General features: G+C 42.7%; 2 protein-coding genes across 2 annotated transcripts; both read left to right on the forward strand.

The window, feature by feature from the left end:
• The first annotated feature begins 142 nt into the window (after positions 1-142).
• LOC110521355 (uncharacterized) lies at positions 143-9,774 on the forward strand. Its single transcript, XM_021598858.3, has 5 exons — positions 143-369; positions 1,041-1,138; positions 1,270-1,356; positions 2,131-2,315; positions 5,845-9,774. Exons 2-5 carry the CDS (start codon positions 1,051-1,053, stop codon positions 6,748-6,750), a joined length of 1,266 nt encoding a protein of 421 aa, XP_021454533.1. The 5' UTR covers positions 143-369; positions 1,041-1,050; the 3' UTR covers positions 6,751-9,774.
• A 1,395-nt stretch (positions 9,775-11,169) lies between these two features.
• On the forward strand, positions 11,170-17,844 carry LOC110521357 (troponin I, fast skeletal muscle). The gene is made up of 7 exons (XM_021598861.3): positions 11,170-11,543; positions 15,447-15,479; positions 15,589-15,625; positions 15,805-15,933; positions 16,509-16,598; positions 16,713-16,889; positions 17,563-17,844. Exons 2-7 carry the CDS (start codon positions 15,472-15,474, stop codon positions 17,656-17,658), a joined length of 537 nt encoding a protein of 178 aa, XP_021454536.2. The 5' UTR covers positions 11,170-11,543; positions 15,447-15,471; the 3' UTR covers positions 17,659-17,844.
• Positions 17,845-20,968: the final 3,124 nt, after the last annotated feature.

Raw genomic sequence — 20,968 nt, forward strand, 5'->3', positions numbered from 1 at the left:
TTTGTATATTCAATACCATTTTTCCTTGACAGTTGTCAACACAGGGGCCACAACCGACCCAATTTACCGGGGGTGTATTTATTACGGAAACCGTTTACCGTTTAACAACCAAACGGAAGCAAACAGAGAAAATTGAACGAAATGGGGCGGGACCTATTTGATTTTGTCCAATAGGAACTCTCGTTGGCCTTTTCCTCTTGGAATGGACGGTTTTTGCAAAAAAAATAACAGACGAAACGTTTTGCAACAGAATCGGCATAATGATTACACCTCAGTAGAATTCCTAATCTCGTTATTGAGGTGATTTGTCTACGTGAGCTTCCGTACTGTTCATTCAGCTGAGAGCTGCAAAGAGCGAGTGGATGGGGGGTTTGTGCTATCTGGAATTTCTATCCATTTCATTCTTGTTGTATGGACATCTATGCAATAGTGTACTGTTTGTCTACATTATTTCGAATGGGCATTTATTGTGTGTGTGTCTTTTGCTGATTGGCAAGCATTCATTAAACAGCGACACTGCACCAACCTTTTCTGGCTAGCTAAATTTGCTAACAGTAGCTAGCTAACTAACGTTAGCAAGCTGTGTGCATACGGCATACCATAGCAGGCAGCAATATATAATGCAATACATTAATTTAGCAGAAATATGCTATGCTAAAAATGATTTGATTAGGCTCGGTTAGTCAATGCACGGCTTGGCACACGTCCACAGGAATCCTACCGCTAGCTGATTAACTGGCTGGTAAAAACAGCAGCGAGCCGATGGCCACCACCACAACATGAGTCAGATTAACGTTAGATGTCGGACTCTTTGAATGCTCTCTCTGCTGCTACTCCTCATCATTCATTTCAGTTCTCCGGCGGCAGAGGGAGATTCTCTACTATGACAATTGATATATTTAGTTACCTAGGCTGTGTTGATTGATGGTTACAGATTGTCAGTAGCCATTATCAACACAGATATCGGATAGCTTTGGAAAATGTTGAAACCCATGTTGATCATCAGAATCCTCAATTAATCTGTCTGTCTTGTTCATCAGGAGGCAGAAAATGGAAACCGTGGAAAAATGGAACAAATGCCTAATATCACCTAAATTGTTGGATAGAAAAGTATTTCCCAAACAAAATGGCAAGACAGGTACTTGTTCTTCATGGGTTGCACTTTTAGTAATGTACACATAAAACAATGTTGCTTAACAAGTCATCGTGTATGAATGAATGGTAAATGAAAATACAGAACTGAAAATATAAATGTTATTTCATTCACAGGCATGATTGTGAAGCATCTTCACAACACATTCAGACTTCAACATAGTTTGCAGATACAGTCCATCAGTCGCTCAGAATGTGCCACTGGTAAGAAAATATTTGTCCTGAAACCTAGTGCCCTTTTTTATTCTGGTAATATTTCAATGTTGACAATTTTTTTAAGCACTGCATCCTAAATGTTGGGGTTGGGTTTTTGATAATCTGTTTTGGCACTATGCATTAGCTACAGCATATACAGAGGGTCCATTCTTATCATAACTAATTACATTGTAACACAGGTAAATATTCACACTGCCTTTGTCAATCAGGGATATCTCAGTGTTAATGTTTAGCCCCTCAGCAAGCAACAATTGGTCTAATATGAAAGGCTCCATTTTCTAGTACAGGGTTTCCCCAAACTCGATCCTGGCCCCCTCCCCGGGTAAACAGTTTGGTTTTTGCCCGAGCGCTACACAGCTGCTTCAAATAATCAAAGCTTGATGATGAGTTGGTTATTTGAATCAGCTGTGCAGTGCTAGGGGGAAAACCAAAACGTTTACCTGGAGAGGGGACCAGGATCGAGTTTGGGAAACCCTGTACTAGTAGAACAGAAATGGCAACATTCACAGAGTGGTTGAGCTATTTATAAAACCACAGATGTGGCACTGTGACTATCCTTTTGCTTGTATGAGGCACTATGCTGTTGAGGCCTTTCTCGTAGTTTTAATTAAAATTGTAAATGAGAACTTGTTCTCAACTTGCCTACCTGGTTAAATAAAGGTGAAAAAAAAATACAAGTTCAAGAAACATTATAACAGCAAAGTTACAGAACTTGGCAAGGCCTAATCTCTGGATGTTTTCCTACCTGTATATGTAATTCAGGCTCCTGTCCAAATTTGATGATGAGTAGGAATGAGCACCACGAGCCTCGGCCTGTCCCTGTTGCCCTCACCCCCCAGCTTGTCCCAAGGGCCCACCGGCCCCTCTGCCTCTCAGTCTCCTCAGATAGCAATGGCCGCTTCAAAGCTCTGGAGACCCAAGAGTGGAAGAACAATCTCAAAGCCCAGGTATGTCTGTCTACTAGGCCTAAACTGGTGGGTTTCCCCATCAGTGACTACTGTTAGCTATGTGGGTGGCTGTAGTCCTTGCATTGTAACCAGGGGTTGGAACCAAAATTCTTTGCCCAGAACCACAATTTCTTTCTTTCCGTTCCACTGTTTCGACTAGCAAAATAAAGTTTTGAACCAGTTCGAACACCAAAAAAGAAACTGTTTATCGTTCCTTTTTGTTCCCTTTTAAACCACTGAAATCAAATTACTTCACCAATGAATAGAGCTGCTTGCTATGGAGCTGGCAAGCTATGTACGAACATGCATTGGACAGACAAGTTTAGCGAAGGGTATGACATGTGACTGACATTGGAATGTCTTTGAACTTCAGAGTTGGCTTAACTAACGTTGGACCAGAGCTAGCCATTGATTATGAGTTTTTTGAGAGCTAGACCAGAGCTAGCTAAAAAGCTAGCTATAGTGCAATTGGGAAGTATTCAGACCCCTTGACTTTTATCACATTTTGTTATGTTACAGCCTTATTCTAAAAATGTGTGAATTGTTTTTTCCCCTTATCAATCTATACACAATACCCCATAATGACAAAGCAAAATAGTTTTTTTATACATTTTTGCAAATTAATATAAACAATGAAAATAATATCACATTTACGTAAGTATTCAGACCCTTTAGTCAGTACTTTGTTGAAGCACCTTTGGCAGCGATTACAGCCTCGAGTCTTCTAGGGTATGACGCTGCAAGCTTCGCACACCTGTATTTGGTGAGTTACTTCCATTCTTCTCTGCAGATCCTCTTAAGCTCTGTCAGGTTAGATGGAGAGCGTCGCTGCACAGCTATTTTCAGTTCTCTAGAGATTTTGGATCAGGTTAATGTCCGGGCTCTGGCTGGGCCACTCAAAGACATTTAGAGACTTGTCCCGAAGCCACTCCAGCATTGTCTTGGCTGTGTGCTTAGGGTAGTTGTCCTGTTGGAAGGTGAACCTTCACCTCAGTCTGAGGTCCTGAGCACTCTGGGGCAGGTTTTCATCAAGGATCTCTCTGTGCTTTGCTCTGTTCATCTTTCCCTCGATCATGACTAGTCTCCCAGTTCCTGCCACTGAAAAACAACCCCACAGCATGATGCTGCCGACACCATGCTTCACTGTAGGGAGAGTGAAATGTTTCCTCCAGACGTGACGCTTGGCATTCAGGCCAAAGAGTTCCATCTTGGACCAGAGCATCTTGAGTCATTTCTTTGCCTTTTGACAAACTCCAAGAGGACTGTCCTGCCTTTTGCTGAGGAGTGGCTTCTGTCTGGCGACTCTACGATAAAGGCCTGATTGGTGGAGTGCTGCAGAGGTGGGAGAACCTTTTCAGAAGGACATCCATCTCCACAGAGTAACTCTAGAGCTCTGTCAGTGACCATCGGGTTGTTGGTCACCTCCCTGACCAAGGCCCTTCTCCCCCGATTGCTCAGTTTGGCGGCCAGCTCTAAGAAGAGTCTTGGTGGTTCCAAACTTCTTCCATGTAAGAATGATGGAGGCCACTGTGTTCTTGGGGACTTTCAATGCTGCAGACATGTTTTGGTAACTTCCCCAGATCTGTGCCTCGACACAATCCTGTCTCTGAGCTCTACGGACAATTCCTTTGACTTCATGGCTTGGTTTTTGCTCTGACATTCACTGTCAATTGATGGACCTTACATAGACAGGTGTGTGCCTTTCCAAATTATATCCAATCAATTGAATTTACCTCAGGTGGACTCCAAGTTGTAGAAACATCTCAAGGATGATCAGTAGAAACAGGATGGACCTGAGCTCAATTTTGAGTCTCATGGCAAAGGGTCTGAATACTTATGTAAATAAGTTATTTCTGTTTTATATTTGTAATCCATTTACAAAAATTTCCACAAACCTGTTTCCGCTTTGAATTTATGGTGTATTGTGTGTAGATTGAGGAGGAAAAACTATTATTTAATCAATTTTAGAGCAAGGCTGTAATGTAACAAGATGTAGAAAAAGTCAATGGGTCTGAATACTTCCCGACTGCACTGTACCAGAAATAAAATAAAATAACACGTCTTACACTTTCGTAGATAATAAATCCAATGTGAAACATGAAATCTATAGTGTCCTTAACTAGCATTAAAAAAGGTAATGCATTGTTCTCTACACTAAACAAAAATATAAATCCAACATGAAAAGTGTTGGTCCCATGTTTCATGGGCTGAAATAAAAGATCCCAGAACATTTCCATACACACAGTGCTTATTTCTCTCAAATTGTGTCCACAAATATCTTTACATCCATGTTCGTGAGCATTTCTCCATTGCCAAGGTAATCCATCCACCTGACAGGTGTGGCATATCAAGAAGCTGATTAAACAGCATGATCATTACGCAGGTGCACCTTGTGCTGGGGACAATAAAAGCCCACTCTAAAATGTGCTGTTTTGTCAGACAACACAATGCCACAAATGTCTCACGTTTTGAGGGAGTGTGTAATTGGGATGCTGACTGCAGGAATGTCCACCAGAGCTGTTGCCAGAGAATACAGTTTTAATTTCTCTACCATAATGTTGTTTTAGAGAGTTTGTCAGTACGTCCAACTGGCCTCACAACCCACGTGTAACCATGCCAGCCATGGACCTCCACATCAGGCTTCTTCACCTGCAGGATCGTCTGAAACCAGCCATCCGGACAGCTGATGAAACTGTGACCTGACTGCAGTTGGGTGTCGTAACCGACTTCAGTGGGCAAATGCTCACCTTCGATGGCCACTGGCACACTAAAGAAGTGTGCTCCTCACAGATAAATTCTGGTTTCAACTGTACTGGGAAGATGGCAGACAGCGTCTATATAGCATTGTGTTGGCGAGCGGTTGGCTGATAACAACGTAGTGAACAGAGTGCCCCATGGTGGCAGAGTGCCTGTATTCCAGCCATGTGAAATCCTTAGATCAGGGCCTAATGCATTTATTTAAATTGACTGATTTCGTTATGTACTGTAACTCAGTAAAATCTTTGAAATGGTTGCGTTTTATGTTTTTGTTCAGTGTAAAATCTCTCCCTAATTTCTGAATGACGCCTGTAACATCAGTAGCTACAATAGACTATGCTTCGGGGAAGGGTCAGATACCCTACACATGCACACACACTGGCAAAGATTTCCAGCTGGCAGGCAGACACTGGAATTAGTTTCTGACTTGACAGGGAGGGCTTTGCATAGGCACTTTTTTTTTTTTTTTTGTGGGACTGGGAATAAATGTCCAGAATGTTAAATAACGTTAACCGGTTCCCATGCTTTTTAAAAATAATGGCTCTGTTCCAGAACAATGTAGATCACATTTGTTGTCAGTTCTGGTTCTGTTCCTCTAAAATAAATTACCTTTTCGTTTCCAACCCCTCATTGTTACTAGTATTTTAATGTATTGCTGACATCCCAAAATGAATTTCTTTGAAAAAATCTGTGTCCTATCTTTTGGTATGGTGCCCTACTTCAGTATGCTTTGTGTGTGTGTGTGTTTGATGTTGTTTGTGTCTCACTTCAGATGGAGCAGGCCCACTGTGCAGGAGCAGCCAGCAGCACAGGCTCCCTGGAGAGGGCCTCATTGTTTTGTGCCTCTGGTTCCACCACAGCCTCCAGCTCTGGCCTATCCAGCCCTGTGGAGAACCTCACCAAGAGCAAGTCCTCCAGCCGCTTCTCCCTATTTTCCCCTCCCTGGAACAGTAGCTCAGAGTCCGATTCCAACCCCCCCTCCCGCTCCGGCTCCAAGAAGCTGCGTAACTACAGCATGAGAGCTGCCACAGGTCCGGCCGGGGTGGGGTCAGTGGGCAGGGCGGGTCCACCAGACACCCCAGACACGCCCAAACTGAACGTCCCGGAACACTTCCAGTACTCTGAGCCCGTCATCTCCAAGGTCACGGACTACATCTTCGTGGGCAACCTGAACGCAGCGTACAACGGGCGCACGCTGTGTCGCAACAACATTGACAGCATCATCGACATGAGCAGCATGCCAGGGGACTCCGGCCCAAGTCTCAGCCTTATCCCCTGCACCTGCTCCCGAGGAGCCCGCCACAGCTGGTCCCGCCTCAAGGTGGACATCTGTGATGTCCCAGACGCACTGGGCGAGGGAAGCCCCGCCCTGAAGCAGCACTGCTTCGAGGACATCAACGAGTGCATCGAGGCTTCCACGGAAAAAAGGAAACGAGTGCTGGTCCACTGCCGTGACGGGTACTCCCTGGCTCCGACCTGTATCATCCAGTACCTCATGGTGAAGCAGAATATGCGGCTGATCTCGGCCTACGAGCTGCTGAGGGCCAAGTACCCCGTTAACATCAGGGAGTGTCACCAGAATGTGCTGGTGAGCCTGGAGAGAGCTCTGCGGCCTGGAGGCAACGTGGACCCAGAGTGCTTCAAGCAGGCTATCTCAAGGAAAGTGGCCTGGACCTGACCTGGCTCCTCCCCCTCCACTCCCCTTTCCCTGTAGTTTGGCCCTCTTTATTTTTCTAATCTAACCGTGGCATTCAATGGATATTTTTCTATGGACAATTTTTGAAAGGCAGCTTTACTTTCTGTCATAGTCAACTGGATATGGAGATGTTGCCACTAACAGTGAGCTTCAAAAGTATTGGGACAGTGACACAGTTTTTTAATGTTTTGGCTCTACTTTTGGATTTGAAATGATACGATGACTGAGGTTAAAGTGCAGACTGTCAGCTTTCATTTTAGGGTGTTTTCATCCATATCTGGTGAACCATTGTAGAAGTGTTTAGAAACCATATTCTATTCTTATTTGCAATAAAAGTGACACTACACATTATTTACCATTCATTTCTATTGAGCACAAAATAATCTGAAACACCACCAAAGCAAATGCCTCTAACAAGTTTGTAGAGTCTCACAAGCTTGATGTAATCTTTGCGTGCTAGGAATATGGGACCAAATACTAAACTTTTGACCAGTTTAATGCAAATATAAGTGAATTTGTCCCAATACTTTTAGTACAGCACTTTTTGCACATGCCTTCTTAACGGTTCACCAGATATGGATGAAAATACCCTCAAATGAAAGCTGACAGTCTGAACTTTAACCTCCATCGTCTCATTTCAAATCCAAAGTGCTGGAGTACAGAGCCAAAACCACGACAAATGTCAGTCCCAATACTTTTGAAGCTCAATGTACTTGCAACACATCAAAATTCTTGTGAAAATGTAAATGCAAGTTGATGTATTTGTCCTCTTCTGAGCCTGTGAATTTGACTTTGTGATGTTTCTCCATAAGCGATTAGATGTTTTACTCTTTACATCTGCTAGATATGGAAACTGTTTCATTCTAGACAGTGACTTCAGGCTGAATAAGCCCTGTGCTACCTTGGTTTTATTGTGGTTGTGTTTTTATTTCAGGGGAATTTGAATGGGAGTTCTCAGGAGAACTAATGATGATGTCATTCCAATATAGCTGCAAACACTGCTGATCTAATCTGAAAGCTCTGTGTGAATAATGGAGGATGCCACTGCTCTCCTGGATCTACATCGGCCAACCACAGGAGCAGATCATTACTGTACTATATCAGCGACATGCAGGGGACTTTGCACATAGATTCCGATTTGTTGTTGTTGTAAATCCCTCCCTCACACCTCAATTGGTCTGTGACCCTCCTGCCACAGACAGACATAACAATGTGGTAGCCTCCTCAAGACATTTTCCATCATGGTTCAGAAGACCAGGTGGAAGACAATGATTTATCATAGATCATCCTCTATGAGGAAAACTAACTTACATGACGTTCCCTATCACTTTAACTCACCGTTGTAAACATTTGCTGTGCTACTTCTTGGAAACTGTGGCTTTGTAATTTCAGCTGTTGTGTATGCAATGAAAATGGATGGTCAGTATCTATCTCTCTGGAATGTCAGTATTAGTATATTAAAAATCAGACTGAATGGTGATTCAGTGTTGTACTACGGGAAATTCTATTGCACTACCTAAAAAGGTTCTCCAGGAATGCACAGTTTGATGGGTATTAGAAAGCTGACATGAATCTAAACACCAGTTAACTTTTTTATTGTCATTGTTCTGTGGTATGGAAATGTATTTTTACAATGATTGTTTTGAAGACTTTGTGCTCTAGTGTTCGATTCAGTTAATTTGGTCCCAATATTTTTCCCTTAAAGGGACAGTTTGTTCAAAAGTAATATTTCAATTATTTGACTTATCTTGGAAGTAATAGACCAGTAGTGACTACGTCTAGGATTAGGGTTTCATTATTTGACTTATCTTGGAGGTAGTCATAGACCAGTAGTGACTACGTCTAGGATTAGGGTTTCATTATTTTGCTTCAGCCACAACAGGCTAAATGTTAGCATTCTCTACCTCAACACAAGGGTTGAATGTTGCCCATCTTTAGAACTGTCTGAATTGCAAAATCAACTCAAATTAACATAACATTGGAAAGCAAAACTTTATATCCAGGGAGTTGTGTAGAGGCTCATATGATTTATAAAATAGTTACATTTCTGTAAAAAAATATAAAAAAAGATGGCTTGCTAAAGTAACTTATCATATTCATAAAATGCCACTGATCCAATGTTATTGTAGTATGATTATGATCATAAACCACTTTTATCTGACAGACTTAATATTAGAAATGCTTATTTTTGTCAGCAGTGGTTGTAGTACATGTTTGTTGTTCTGTGACCAGTATGGGTGGAATGGAAGCTTCAGTACATGAGTATGGTGCCTTTGCTTGAATTTGTCTTGTGCGACTGTACAGTGACACTTGCACACTTTGTATGCAGTTGTTGGGCGTTGATAAACATTTTTCTACTTTAAAATGTTGCCTATTGATGCTGTCAATGTTTTTAATTGGAATACACGACGTAAGGATCTTATGAAAGAATACAGTTATGTGAATTGGTTATTGCTGTAACATGTTTTGGTGGTCAGTGAGTGCACAGTCTTATGTACTATGCGAAATGTGGCTGTGACCATTCATCCATGATGTGATCAGGGTTACAGAATGACCCTAACTTTCCCAAAATTCCCAGGTGTTCCAGAAATCCTTTTTGGAGGATTCAGGATTTTCTGTGTATTTCCACCTGATTCCTGGAATCTACCAACTGGGATTTCTGGAAAACCTGGGAGTTTTTAAACCCTAGATGTGATGATTCAACATTTTGTGCACTTCTGCACGCCATACAATTTAGGCCATAGACGGATGTTTTAACATTTTCATGGTGAATATACTATATTTAAAAATAAACGGTTATAGAAGGTTTATTTGACCCTTGTGATGGTGTCTTTGGGTCGTCTCTCAACTTTGGCTTTAAAACGTGTTCTCAGGTGAGCTGTATGATGGCCCAGAATGTTTTGACTGAACTGTGTATGAAACCAGAATATGTGAAGCTACGCATTTCCTGTCGAGTTTTTGGTAGGTGTACATATTAAAAAAGACGTTACATCATTGCCATATGTATATTGTTTGACCGGATTATTCTGTATAGAAACGTAAACAAAGTTGAGTCTTTGTGTTCTCAGGGTTCTATTCATTAGTGTATACCATAAAAATATGTTTCTTATCAGCTCAGGTTCAGGTAGTCCATCCCCATTTCTGTCCGTTTTCTTCCATTTAATGTCTAGTGAATTTACACGAGGCTAATCTTGGATTCCCCACATCAATATCAGTCGTGATGTGAACAAGTGCACTCGGGGAGGGCGGAAAGGGTAGAGAATCATAGGAAAATGGGGGCTTCAAGGTTTGAGGTCGAGCATCAGGAAACTATTATTCTGCTCTCTGAAGAGGAGACACATACACACAAAATACCCTATGCAGAATAAGGAGCCAGGCTCCAGTTTTAAAATAATCAGCTTTAAACACACATTCGTGAAGAAATTACATCTTGACGACATCAGACATTCCTGCAGAGGGTGGGGGGGGGCTTTCTGACCCTGACCCCATCACAGTATTATTAGCCTTATTCCACACACAGAGCTAACACACTGCTGCTGTGGCCTGTCTGTCACCAGCCTCCATGACTTCTATGACCTGCACGACTTCAGCTTTCCCTTCCTTTATTCCATCGCCCTGCCCCTCTTCTGGCTCTCACTGGTCCTTAAGTACTACATATCCCCACAGTTTGCCTCTCTCCTCCCCTCCCATCTCCCCCATTCCCAGGCCGCTGTATTCACTTACCCACCTGTCCAACCCATTAGTGATGTGACGTCTGCATTAGAGCCTTTTTCATGCGATCGGGCATTTGATATCATTCCAACCCTTTGCCCATTGTAACACAGTGTTAGATTTAATGTAGTCTGGCTGTCTGGAAGAAACAGCTCTTCAGCTAACGTCATACTATGAATCATACCATACTGTATATGGCACTAAATTAAACATTCATATTCAGTGGCAGATATTACATATCATATTATTACTAAAACAAACATTCTTCTGTTTAGTATAAACACTTTTTCTCAGTGCTATGGTGACCGCCACCTCAACCTGATATGTTCTGGAAGAAATGCCAAAGCATGATGCTGGTATATATTGATTCTCCTCTAACACATCACCATTAACTGCTCACTGATTCTCTAAAGTAGCTTGCGCTGTGCTGTTGTTACTTCTGGTTAATTATACAAGTCCATTGGTCATTTTATGTACAGCTTCCTGAATAGTCTTCACTGTGCAGCCAAAACAAATTCCCTGGACCATTCTCACACCTGCTGCCTCCTTTACTTTCATCACTGAGCATTCCCTCGTTCTTTTCTTCAGCCTGCTCAAACTGGTGGTGGTGGTATCACACTGCCACTTCTCTGTAGAACTCTTTCTGAATGGTCATCTCCCTATCAAACGCACTAACAACCCTAGCCCTGTCTCTCAGTTCTTCACTCTTTCTGAAGCTAAAGTGGCAATCCGACTCACAGCAGTAAACCAAGCTACCCACAACTCATCAGACCACCACTTTCTTCTGTACTAAATAAGGCTGTTGTCTAAAGGAATTATCACATAACAATCACAATATCATCAGAGTAAGGTTATTTATAACGGAGGAGGTGGGAGTCAGATATAGTATTTCAGGTGCTTGCCTATTGGTCTGAGGATGAATCTACTTCCATAAACAGAAAGATGGGATTTCCTTGGCCATTGGGAATTGCAATATATACCATCTTATGATTCCATCTGCTGCTGTAGCCACTAGCCGGTCTCACCCAAAATCTGTCGCGCTCCTCTTCCTGCTCAGCTCCTAGGTGAGGACTGCTCTTCTTTCAGCCGGCTCTAGCTTGACTGCTCTGTGCTACTGGTGAATTGTTTGGATTTATTCAGTGGTCCATCTAGTTTCAAATGACTTTGTGCCGGTTTATGTATGGGTTCTATTTGAAGGATTTGGGACTTATTGCTTCTTTGTTTGGATGTGGTGGTTTCTGTGGTGGGTGTTGCCTATTAAAGCATTTTTCCTGGTTTTATGCAGTTTCAATGAGATATTGTCAATCCGTTTTTTTTTTTTTTACCTTTATTTAACCAGGCAAGTCAGTTAAGAACAAATTCTTATTTTCAATGACGGCCTGGGAACAGTGGGTTAACTGCCTGTTCAGGGGCAGAACGACAGATTTGTACCTTGTCAGCTTGGGGGTTTGAACTCGCAACCTTCCGGTTACTAGTCCAACGCTCTAACCACTAGGCTACGCTGCCGCCCCCGTTGATGATTAGTGTAGGTTTTTATGGAAGTACAATGCAAACATTTGTGAAGGAGACATTATCCAGCACTTTCTACATTATACAAGGACAATGTAGGTTGTTCTAGACCTAGATGCTGTTTATGTGGGCTGTTTGAAATTACTAGACACCTTTAACTGATGGATGTGAAATGCGATACCCCCAGTGTTTATCTTGGTGTCAACGCAAACAATTTTTCACTATATAACACAGATGAGGATTTGGCTGGAATATAATCTCAAACCCGGAGGATGTTATGTTGGTTGTGGAGATGGGAAGGCAGGTTGCCGAATTGGATCATAAAGTAGATCATAGAGTGTTATACCAGGCTATCACTGAGGTAATATCAAGGGTAATGTGATGAAGTGATTGTCAGGGTTTCTAAACGTGTCTTTCTTTGTAGTCCTACATTTTATATCAATGTTTAATGAAGTGTGGCATTACACATCACATTTTAGATCAGAATTTAACACCCACAGTGTTAAATGTTACACTTATAAATGATATGTGACCCACCAAAATAGTGTAAAACTAACACTTGGTTCCCTAACACCATTTATTAGAGTTGATGCTGTTATACTTTCTCCGTGTTAGGGAATTACACATGTAGTGTTACAGTATTTGGGGGAGGGGGTTGTTTTAACACTGTAGGGTGTAATGCCATGTTTGCATATTTTCCAGCATGCCTTTCAAATCAAATGTATTTATAAAGCCCTTCTTACATCAGCTGATATCTCAAAGTGCTGTACAGAAACCCAGCCTAAAACCCCAAACAGAAAGCAATGCAGGTGTAGAAGCACGGGGGCTAGGAAAAACTCCCTAGAAAGGCCAGATCCTAGGAAGAAACCTAGAGAGGAACCAGGCTATGAGGGGTGGCCAGTCCTCTTCTGGCTGTGCCGGGTGGAGATTAAAACATAACATGGCCAAGATGTTCAAATGTTCATAGATGACCAGCAGGGTCAAATAATAATAATCACATTGGTTGTCGAGGGTGCAACAGGTCAGCACCTCAGGAGTAAATGTCAGCTGGCTTTTCATAGCCGATCATTCAGAGTATCTCTACCGCTCCTGCTGTCTCTAGAGAGTTGAAAACAGCAGGTCTTGGACAGGTAGCACGTCCGGTGAACAGGTCAGGGTTCCATAGCCGCAGGCAGAACAGTTGAAACTGGAGCAGCAGCACGGCCAGGTGGACTGGGGACAGCAAGGAGTCATCAGGCCAGGTAGTCCTGGGGCATGGTCCTAGGGCTCAGGTCCTCCGAGAGAGAGAAAGAAAGAAATAATTAGAGAGAGCATACTTAAATTCACACAGGACACCGGGTAAGACAGGAGAAATATTCCAGATATAACAGACTGACCCTAGCCCCCCGACACATAAACTATTGATTTCAATTTAATGTAAGCGATACCTACCCATGACTGTATTTGTAAGTGACAGATTCATGGTAGTTGCATTCAATAACTTTTAGCCCTGAAATGACCTCCTAAGTGAATGTGTTTACATTTAAAGTAAAGCCTTTATGACCATATATTATACATTTTGTAAGGCCTTTAGTTATGGCCTAGTTATCCTCGACATTGTGGTATGAAAATGCTTGCACATCAGTCACAATACACTGCTTTGTGAAGTGATTAGTAATTCCTATCGGAATCCAGCCAGATGGAGGAAATCCAACAATTTGAATATTTTATCACTCACAACCTGCAATGTAAGTCATTTATCTTTGATATAGTTTAAGATAAATCAATCAATGTGCATGCAGACACAGATATTAAAACAAACTTTTGCTAACAATCAATCTGGAACAAAGCTTGTTAGGAAATATGATAATGAATACCCCTCCCACTTGCTTTTCAATCAGAGAATTAACAGAAATGTCACTAGCAAACATAGTCATGGGTGGTACCTCTAAAATACACTTGAAATGCACCCTGGGAAACACATATGCAAATAAGACTTTACACCCTGCCTACAGTGTTAAAACAACACCCAAAAACCAGTTACTGTAACACCATAAGTGCTAATTCCCTAACGCTGAGAAAGCATCAACTGTAATAAAGTGTTAATTTAAATTGGAATTTGCAATACCCATAGTGTTAGGGACCCTAAACTCTTGAGGTGTTAGTTTATCAACACTTTGAAAAGTGTTAGTTTAACACTATTTTGGTAGGCCACGTATAATGACTAAGAAGGTGCTCAATTTAACACTGTGTTAAACACACACAATTTAACACAGTGTCCATGGTGCTATCTGCCAAAGATAAAGATTCAAAGCCACATCTCATTCTTTATGAAAGCACTGGGATTATCAATTTACAATACATTTTTTACAAGAGATATAGGTTCAAAAGATTTATCCAGAAGCTTTTATTTTGGTGTTTGACAGGTCTTCTAACCATAAAAGGGCAATCTGTGATTGGTACATCCATTTTTTTTACTTTTAAATTAAAGATATATAGCTGTTTTTTAATTTGAAAGTGATTACATTTCTCCAGCCCCATCCCACCGCTGTTTACCAAAACAGTGTTAGGGTGGCCACTTTATTAATGTTTGAATCCCCGATTGCCCCTTTAAACAGTCAAAGCTCTATTGAAGTGCTGGATCAAGTGGACTTTTCCAGGCAGATGAGCCCTTATTTCAGATGTGATGGTGTAACATCTCTGCCATCTCAGGGATATTCTAGAGGGTAGGCTGGGCATCAACAGAGGTGGTATCAGGTTGTTGATAATCTCCCAGCCTTCCATTATGGAGCTACTCAAGGAGAACAGCTGGCCTTCATATTCTTAGACTCATTTAGACCCTGCTGCTTTTCCAGGGCCAAATGGCCCTCACTTGTGTTGGGAGGCTATAGTGTTTCCTCTCAGCCCTCACGTGTGTTGGTAGGCTATAGTGTTCCCCCTCAGTGGAACAATTATGCATGACTGCCCTATATAAGGAACTTCCATGGTGATTAAACTCAGCATGACTTCTGATTGATCCTCCTTGAGAGATTCCTGGAGAGATTCATTGGTACATCTGTTTAGATTAGGTGAACAAAATAGTATCTAATTATATCCACCTAAATTCCATCAATGTTCGTCTGAAAAAGAAATAGAAAATACATCAACGAATTGATAGTTTGATAATCAACATACTCAACATTAGAACATGTCAACAGTTCTGACATTTGACCATTGTAGTTGCAGTATACATCACATACATTTACATAGTTGTGAATTGTGTTCTTATTCTTTGCCACTGTAAAACAAAGCCATGCAGTTGATAACAGAAAGTACACAGAAAAATAAATATGTTTTCCACTTGCAATTTGTAAACAGGACAAATTTTTGCAGCCTTAAGAAAATATTTAACTGACATGACAGGCGATTGGCAATGCAGTAAATGTATTTCTTTTAATTAGTTTGAAATTTATATGAAATAATGACCTCTTTTTTCACAGAGTGTGAAATCAAACAAACGCCAAGATGTCGGAGTGAGTCATTTATACATTGATCACATCTCATATTTTTGGATGTCGATGTGTAATACATGAAAATGAACATGATATTTTCTCTCACCTTTTCATCATTTTATCTCTTCAGGAAAAAGATGTCTTCGAGTCGGAGGCATTACCTGAAGGTAAACACTTTCAAATATCGGATCTTAATTTGATACTTGTCAACAACTATCAATACAAGGAGAATAGAGGGGAACACAAGTATACAATATCTCAAGGTTCATGTTTTACACGAAATGTCCTAATTCTGTTATAGCTGGGCTTTTCACACGTGTAACCTGCATGCCTCATTGTCTCCCAGAGCTTGATGCTCTCCATTGCTAAAGGCTTACTGGAAGACGAGGCAAAGGAGAACGAGCAAGAGAGAATAAGATGGATGGCGGAGAACTGCCCTCCCCTGTCCCTGCCAGGGGGTACTCAACAGTTACAGGTAAACCAAACAAACAATCAATCAAAGCATTACTACATAATCCCACAATGTAAAGTGGTAGTTCACTCAACAATCAACATTTGGTCAAACCCCAAATCAATGTAAAATATATGCCTTCATATATATGATGATTACATCATTATTTACTGTATTCAAATGTATTGAATAAAGTGTTCACTATTGTTATTATGATTATTGTTATGAATAGTAGTAGTAGTACTAGTTGTAGTAGTCATAGTAACAGTAGCAGTAGTAGTAGCACTAATATAAGTAGCAGAAGTACTGCAGTAGTAGTAGCAGTAGTAGTAGTAGTAGTAGTAGTAGTAGTAGTAATAGTAGTAGTACCAGCAGCAGCAGTAGTAGCAGAAGCAGTAGTAGTAGTAGTAGCAGTAGTAGCAGCAGTAGTAACAGTAGTAGTAGAAGTAGTAGCAGCAGTAATACTAGCAGTAGTAGCAATAGTAGTTGCAATAGTAGTAGCAGCAGTAGTAGTGATGGTAGTATATATTTGTTTTATTGGTATAATGATGATGATGATTATTATTATTAATGCTTGATTTTTATTGATATCACCTCAGGAGTTCTTGAAAGAGCTGCATCATAAGATTGACGTGATAGATGAGGAGAGATATGACCTGGAGAGCAAAGTGAACAAAGCCACTAAGGAGGTATACTGTATTCACTTTACCTCACACCAACTGAAACTTGGAATGCATTCCATGAGTAATTATGTGGTGCCAGTTAGATCAATGTTGTTGTTCTCCTCTTCTTCCATTGGTCAGATTGAAGATTTGAACATTAAAGTTATTGACTTGAAGGGCAAGTTCAAGAAGCCAACTTTGAGGAAAGTGCGTATGTCTGCTGATGCTATGCTCCAGGCTCTGCTGGGCTCCAAGCACAAGGTGTCCATGGATCTGAGATCCAACCTGAAACAAGTGAAGAAGGAGGTCAAAGAGGAGGTGGGTAACTGTTCAGTAAAATAGAATATTGTAGAGATGTCACCTTGGGTAATCTCTCGTGGATAGATGCACATAACATAGATGGTGGTAGTATCTGGTGACAGACTGTGCGATGCGACGACTAACAACTTTGTTGCAAGACTCAGATTTTTCATCACTGATCATTTGAATAAATCCCAATTTCGCAGGTGCTCGCATATTTCAAATTTCAGAAGGGGAGGGGACATTTGGCCCATAGACTTGTACAAAACTGGCTGAGAGTTTCTGTTTAGAGGGGTAGAGACTTCACGAGTCTCCTTAGTACAAAGTACATTTTATAACACGTCTCCCCCCAGGACTTAATCCAGCATCAATTTCACAAGATTTGTTCTGTCCGAGATTAGCCATTGGCAGACATTGTTATTGTCCAACCTGAGGCCTTGTTAATCTACTCTAAGAGGTGAAATGAATTCACACATAGATAAGCAGAGCGCACCCATGTTATAAGGCTGTTCGAGTTGATGTTATTTTCATAGCTTTGGGTTCTTGGGTCATCTACAGTTATACAACTTCTGCCAAACAACTGCTCCACTCCGACATGACGACATGTTGTTTGGCTTCAGCACTCAAATATCTCAAGGTTATAATTTACTGAATTTTTAACCCTGAACCTTTGACTATGTTGCTATTGCAGGATAAGGAACTGCGTAATGTTGGAGACTGGCGTCAGAACATTGAAGACAAGTCCGGAATGGACGGGAGGAAGAAGATGTTTGAGTCCGAGGTTTAATTTAGTCTATCATTTCCCTGTATAGATCCCGCTAAGCAACACAAAACTCTCTCTTTTTTGAACATTTCTCTTATTGAGCACTATGGTATCATTTGAACCAGTGTATGTGTGTAAAACTAAAGGACAATTAAATGTTTCGAGTGGAGCAGTAACGTGCGTTAATAAATGCTTTTCAGATTGTCACAATTTCTTGTACCTGTGTGATCAGATCTATGTTTTGTCTCTGTCTTGTCGAAATGTACCTCTAGTCTAGAACATGTGTTATGTTTGTTAGTTCAAATATATATGACAAACATATTTTCTGCCAGTTTTTATCTTCTTTTGTTTTTCCTGATGTATCAATAGACACAATTTCCTTATTTTAACGATTGTCGTCTTCTTCTGATGAGGAGTAAGAGAGGTCGGACCAATTTGCAGCGTGGTAAGTGTCCATTTTAATAAGACAAACTGAACACTACAAAAGTACAAAGTAACAAAGTGAAACAAACGAAACGGTCCTGTGTGGTAACAAACACTAACACGGAAAATAATCACCCACCACTCAAAAGTGAAACCAGGCTACCTAAATATGGTTCTCAATCAGGGGCAGCTGTTTATCGTTGTCCCTGATTGAGAACCATATTTAGGTAGCCTGGTTTCACTTTTGAGTGGTGGGTGATTATTTTCCGTGTTAGTGTTTGTTACCACACAGGACCGTTTCGTTTGTTTCACTTTGTTACTTTGTACTTTTGTAGTGTTCAGTTTGTCTTATTAAAATGGACACTTACCACGCTGCAAATTGGTCCGACCTCTCTTACTCCTCATAAGAAGAAGACGACGATTGTTACAGAATCACCCACCACCAAAGGACCAAGCAGCGTGGTAAGGAGCAGCACTATCTGGAGGAGGTTACAACATGGGACGAAATAGAAAGGAGGTCGGTCGACTCAGGGATAGTGCCGGAGCCCGGCTGGGATTCTCTGGAACAATGTGAGGAGGGATACAGGAGAATGGAGTTGGCATGGGGGTCAAGGAAGCCCGAGAGGCAGCCCCAAAAAACAGGGAGTGTGGCTAAGTCAGTTAGGAGACCTGCGCCAACTCCTCGTGCTTACCGTGGAGAGAGGTGGACCGGGCAGGCACCGTGTTATGCCGTGAGGCGCACGGTGTCCCCGGTGCGCAGGCATAGCCCTGTGCGGTACATAGCAGCGCCTCGTATTGGCCGGACTAGAGTGGGCATCGAGCCAGGTGCCATGAAGCCGGCTCAGCGCATCTGGTCTCCAGTGCGTCTCCTTGGGCCGGGGTACATGGCACCTGCCCTTCGCATGGTGTCCCCGGTTCGCTAGCACAGCCCAGTGCGGGCTATTCCACCTTGCCGCATTGGCCTGGCTACGGGGCGCATTCAGCCAGGTAGGGTTGGGCAGGCTCGGTGCTCGAGAGCTCCAGTGCGCCTTCACGGTCCAGTCTATCCGGTGCCATCTCCACGCACCAGCCCTCCGGTGGCAGCCCCCCACACCAGGCTGTCTCTCCGTCTCCTCCCTACAGGTGCTCCCGCCTGTCCAGTGCTGCCAGAGTCTTCCTCATGCCCAGCGCTGCCAGAGTCTCCCGTCTGTCCTGAGCTGCCAGAACCATCCGTCTGTCCTGAGCTGCCAGAGTCGCCCGTCTGTCCTCAGCTGCCAGAGTCGCCCATCAGTCAGGAGTTGCCAGAGTCGCCCGTCAGTCAGGAGCTGCCAGAGCCGTCCGTCAGCCAGGAGCTGCCAGAGTCGCCCGTCAGTCAGGAGCTGCCCTAGTCGCCCGTCAGTCAGGAGCTGCCAGAGCCGCCCGTCAGTCAGGAGCTGCCAGAGCCGTCCGTCAGTCAGGAGCTGCCCTAGTCGCCCGTCAGTCAGGAGCTGCCAGAGCCGCCCGTCAGTCAGGAGCTGTCAGAGCCGCCCGTCAGTCAGGAGCTGCCAGAGCCGCCCGTCAGTCAGGAGCTGCCAGAGCCGTCCGTCAGTCAGGAGCTGCCAGAGCCGTCCGTCAGCCAGGAGCTGCCAGAGGCGGACAAGGACTATGGTGGAGTGGAGGACTATGGTGGAGTCCACGTCCCGTGCCAGAGCCGCCACCGAGACCCTCCCCAATAGGTTCAGGTTTTGCGGCCGGAGTCCGCACCTTTGGGGGGGGGGGGGGGGGGGGGGAGGGTACTGTCACGTTCTGACCTTAGTTCTTTTGTTATGTCTTGGTTTTAGTATGGTCAGGGCGTGAGTTAGGTGGGTTGTCTATGTTCGTTTTTTTATGATTTGCTATTTCTGTGTTTGGCCTGGTATGGTTCTCAATCAGAGGCAGCTGTCAATCGTTGTCCCTGATTGAGGACCATATTTAGGGAGCCTGTTTTCTATTGTGTTTCGTGGGTGATTGTTTTCTGTTGTGTGTCTGCACCAACAAGAACTGTTTTCGGTCGTTTCTCTTTGTTATTTTTGTTATTTCCGTGTTCATTTTAATAAATATGGACACATACCACGCTGCACCTTGGTCCTCACCTTCTTCCACCAACAACGGCCATTGCACTTACAGTACATGTAAGCCTGACTAGACTGTGCAGTATGATAGGCACAGTGGTATCACGTGATATGGAGTGAAGTGCCACCAATGTCTATCACTCTAGAATCATATTCACAAGTCCTCTAGAGGAATTGCCAGCCAGTGATTTACAACCTGACTGACAGATATAATGCGACCTGACCACATTAAATCTTCAGTAATAGCACATTCTGACCTTACCCACTGGGCATGGACGTCAATTCAACGTCTATTCCACGTTGGTTCAACGTAATTTCATTGAAACATTGTTGATTCAGCCAGTGTGTGCCCAGTGGGTAGAGGTTTGGCTAATTGTATGTTCTGGTTTGCAAGAGGTACAGTATCAGTTGATAGTAAACAGTATTTAAGAAACAAGCAGAGCACTATTGGTTGTTGCCTGGGTAACCACTTATTAGATATAAAGAGATGTTGTCAGGTGGTGCAGCTGTGGAGGGTGGGAGTGAAGAAGAGAAGAACTCTTCTTGGGAAGTGGGGTAAGTGAGGCGAGCCGCAAGGCAGGCCTACTGCCTGGCCATGGCTCTGTTAATTGATTAAATATGTGAGAACTGATTACAAATGTTAGTAATTAGGTAGCATTGATGGATGGTTTCAAGTAGCACTCAAGATGTTTCCAGTTTCATTCTTTCATCCACAGTGAAAAGTTGAGTTAGTAGAGAAAAAGATATCCATGAACCATCCTTGTCCATCTTACTTGTCTTTCAGTGGGAGATCTGACAGTGACAGAACTGTCATCAGGTCCTTTGGGCGCCTCAGAAGCCAC

Source organism: Oncorhynchus mykiss, chromosome 4 (genome assembly GCF_057628025.1).
Source record: "Oncorhynchus mykiss isolate SJ-2025 chromosome 4, ASM5762802v1, whole genome shotgun sequence".
Lineage (NCBI taxonomy): Eukaryota > Metazoa > Chordata > Actinopteri > Salmoniformes > Salmonidae > Oncorhynchus > Oncorhynchus mykiss.

Bases quoted from the DNA above. Each gene is read 5' to 3' on its own strand.
- LOC110521355 (XM_021598858.3), top strand. From the start codon at position 1,051: ATGGAAACCGTGGAAAAATGGAACAAATGCCTAATATCACCTAAATTG. The intron at 1,139-1,269 runs GTACTTGTTCTT...TTTCATTCACAG, and splicing joins CAAACAAAATGGCAAGACAG to GCATGATTGTGAAGCATCTT. The intron at 2,316-5,844 runs GTATGTCTGTCT...GTCTCACTTCAG, and splicing joins AGAACAATCTCAAAGCCCAG to ATGGAGCAGGCCCACTGTGC.
- LOC110521357 (XM_021598861.3), top strand. The intron at 15,626-15,804 runs GTAAACACTTTC...ATTGTCTCCCAG, and splicing joins GTCGGAGGCATTACCTGAAG to AGCTTGATGCTCTCCATTGC. The intron at 16,599-16,712 runs GTATACTGTATT...TCCATTGGTCAG, and splicing joins TGAACAAAGCCACTAAGGAG to ATTGAAGATTTGAACATTAA.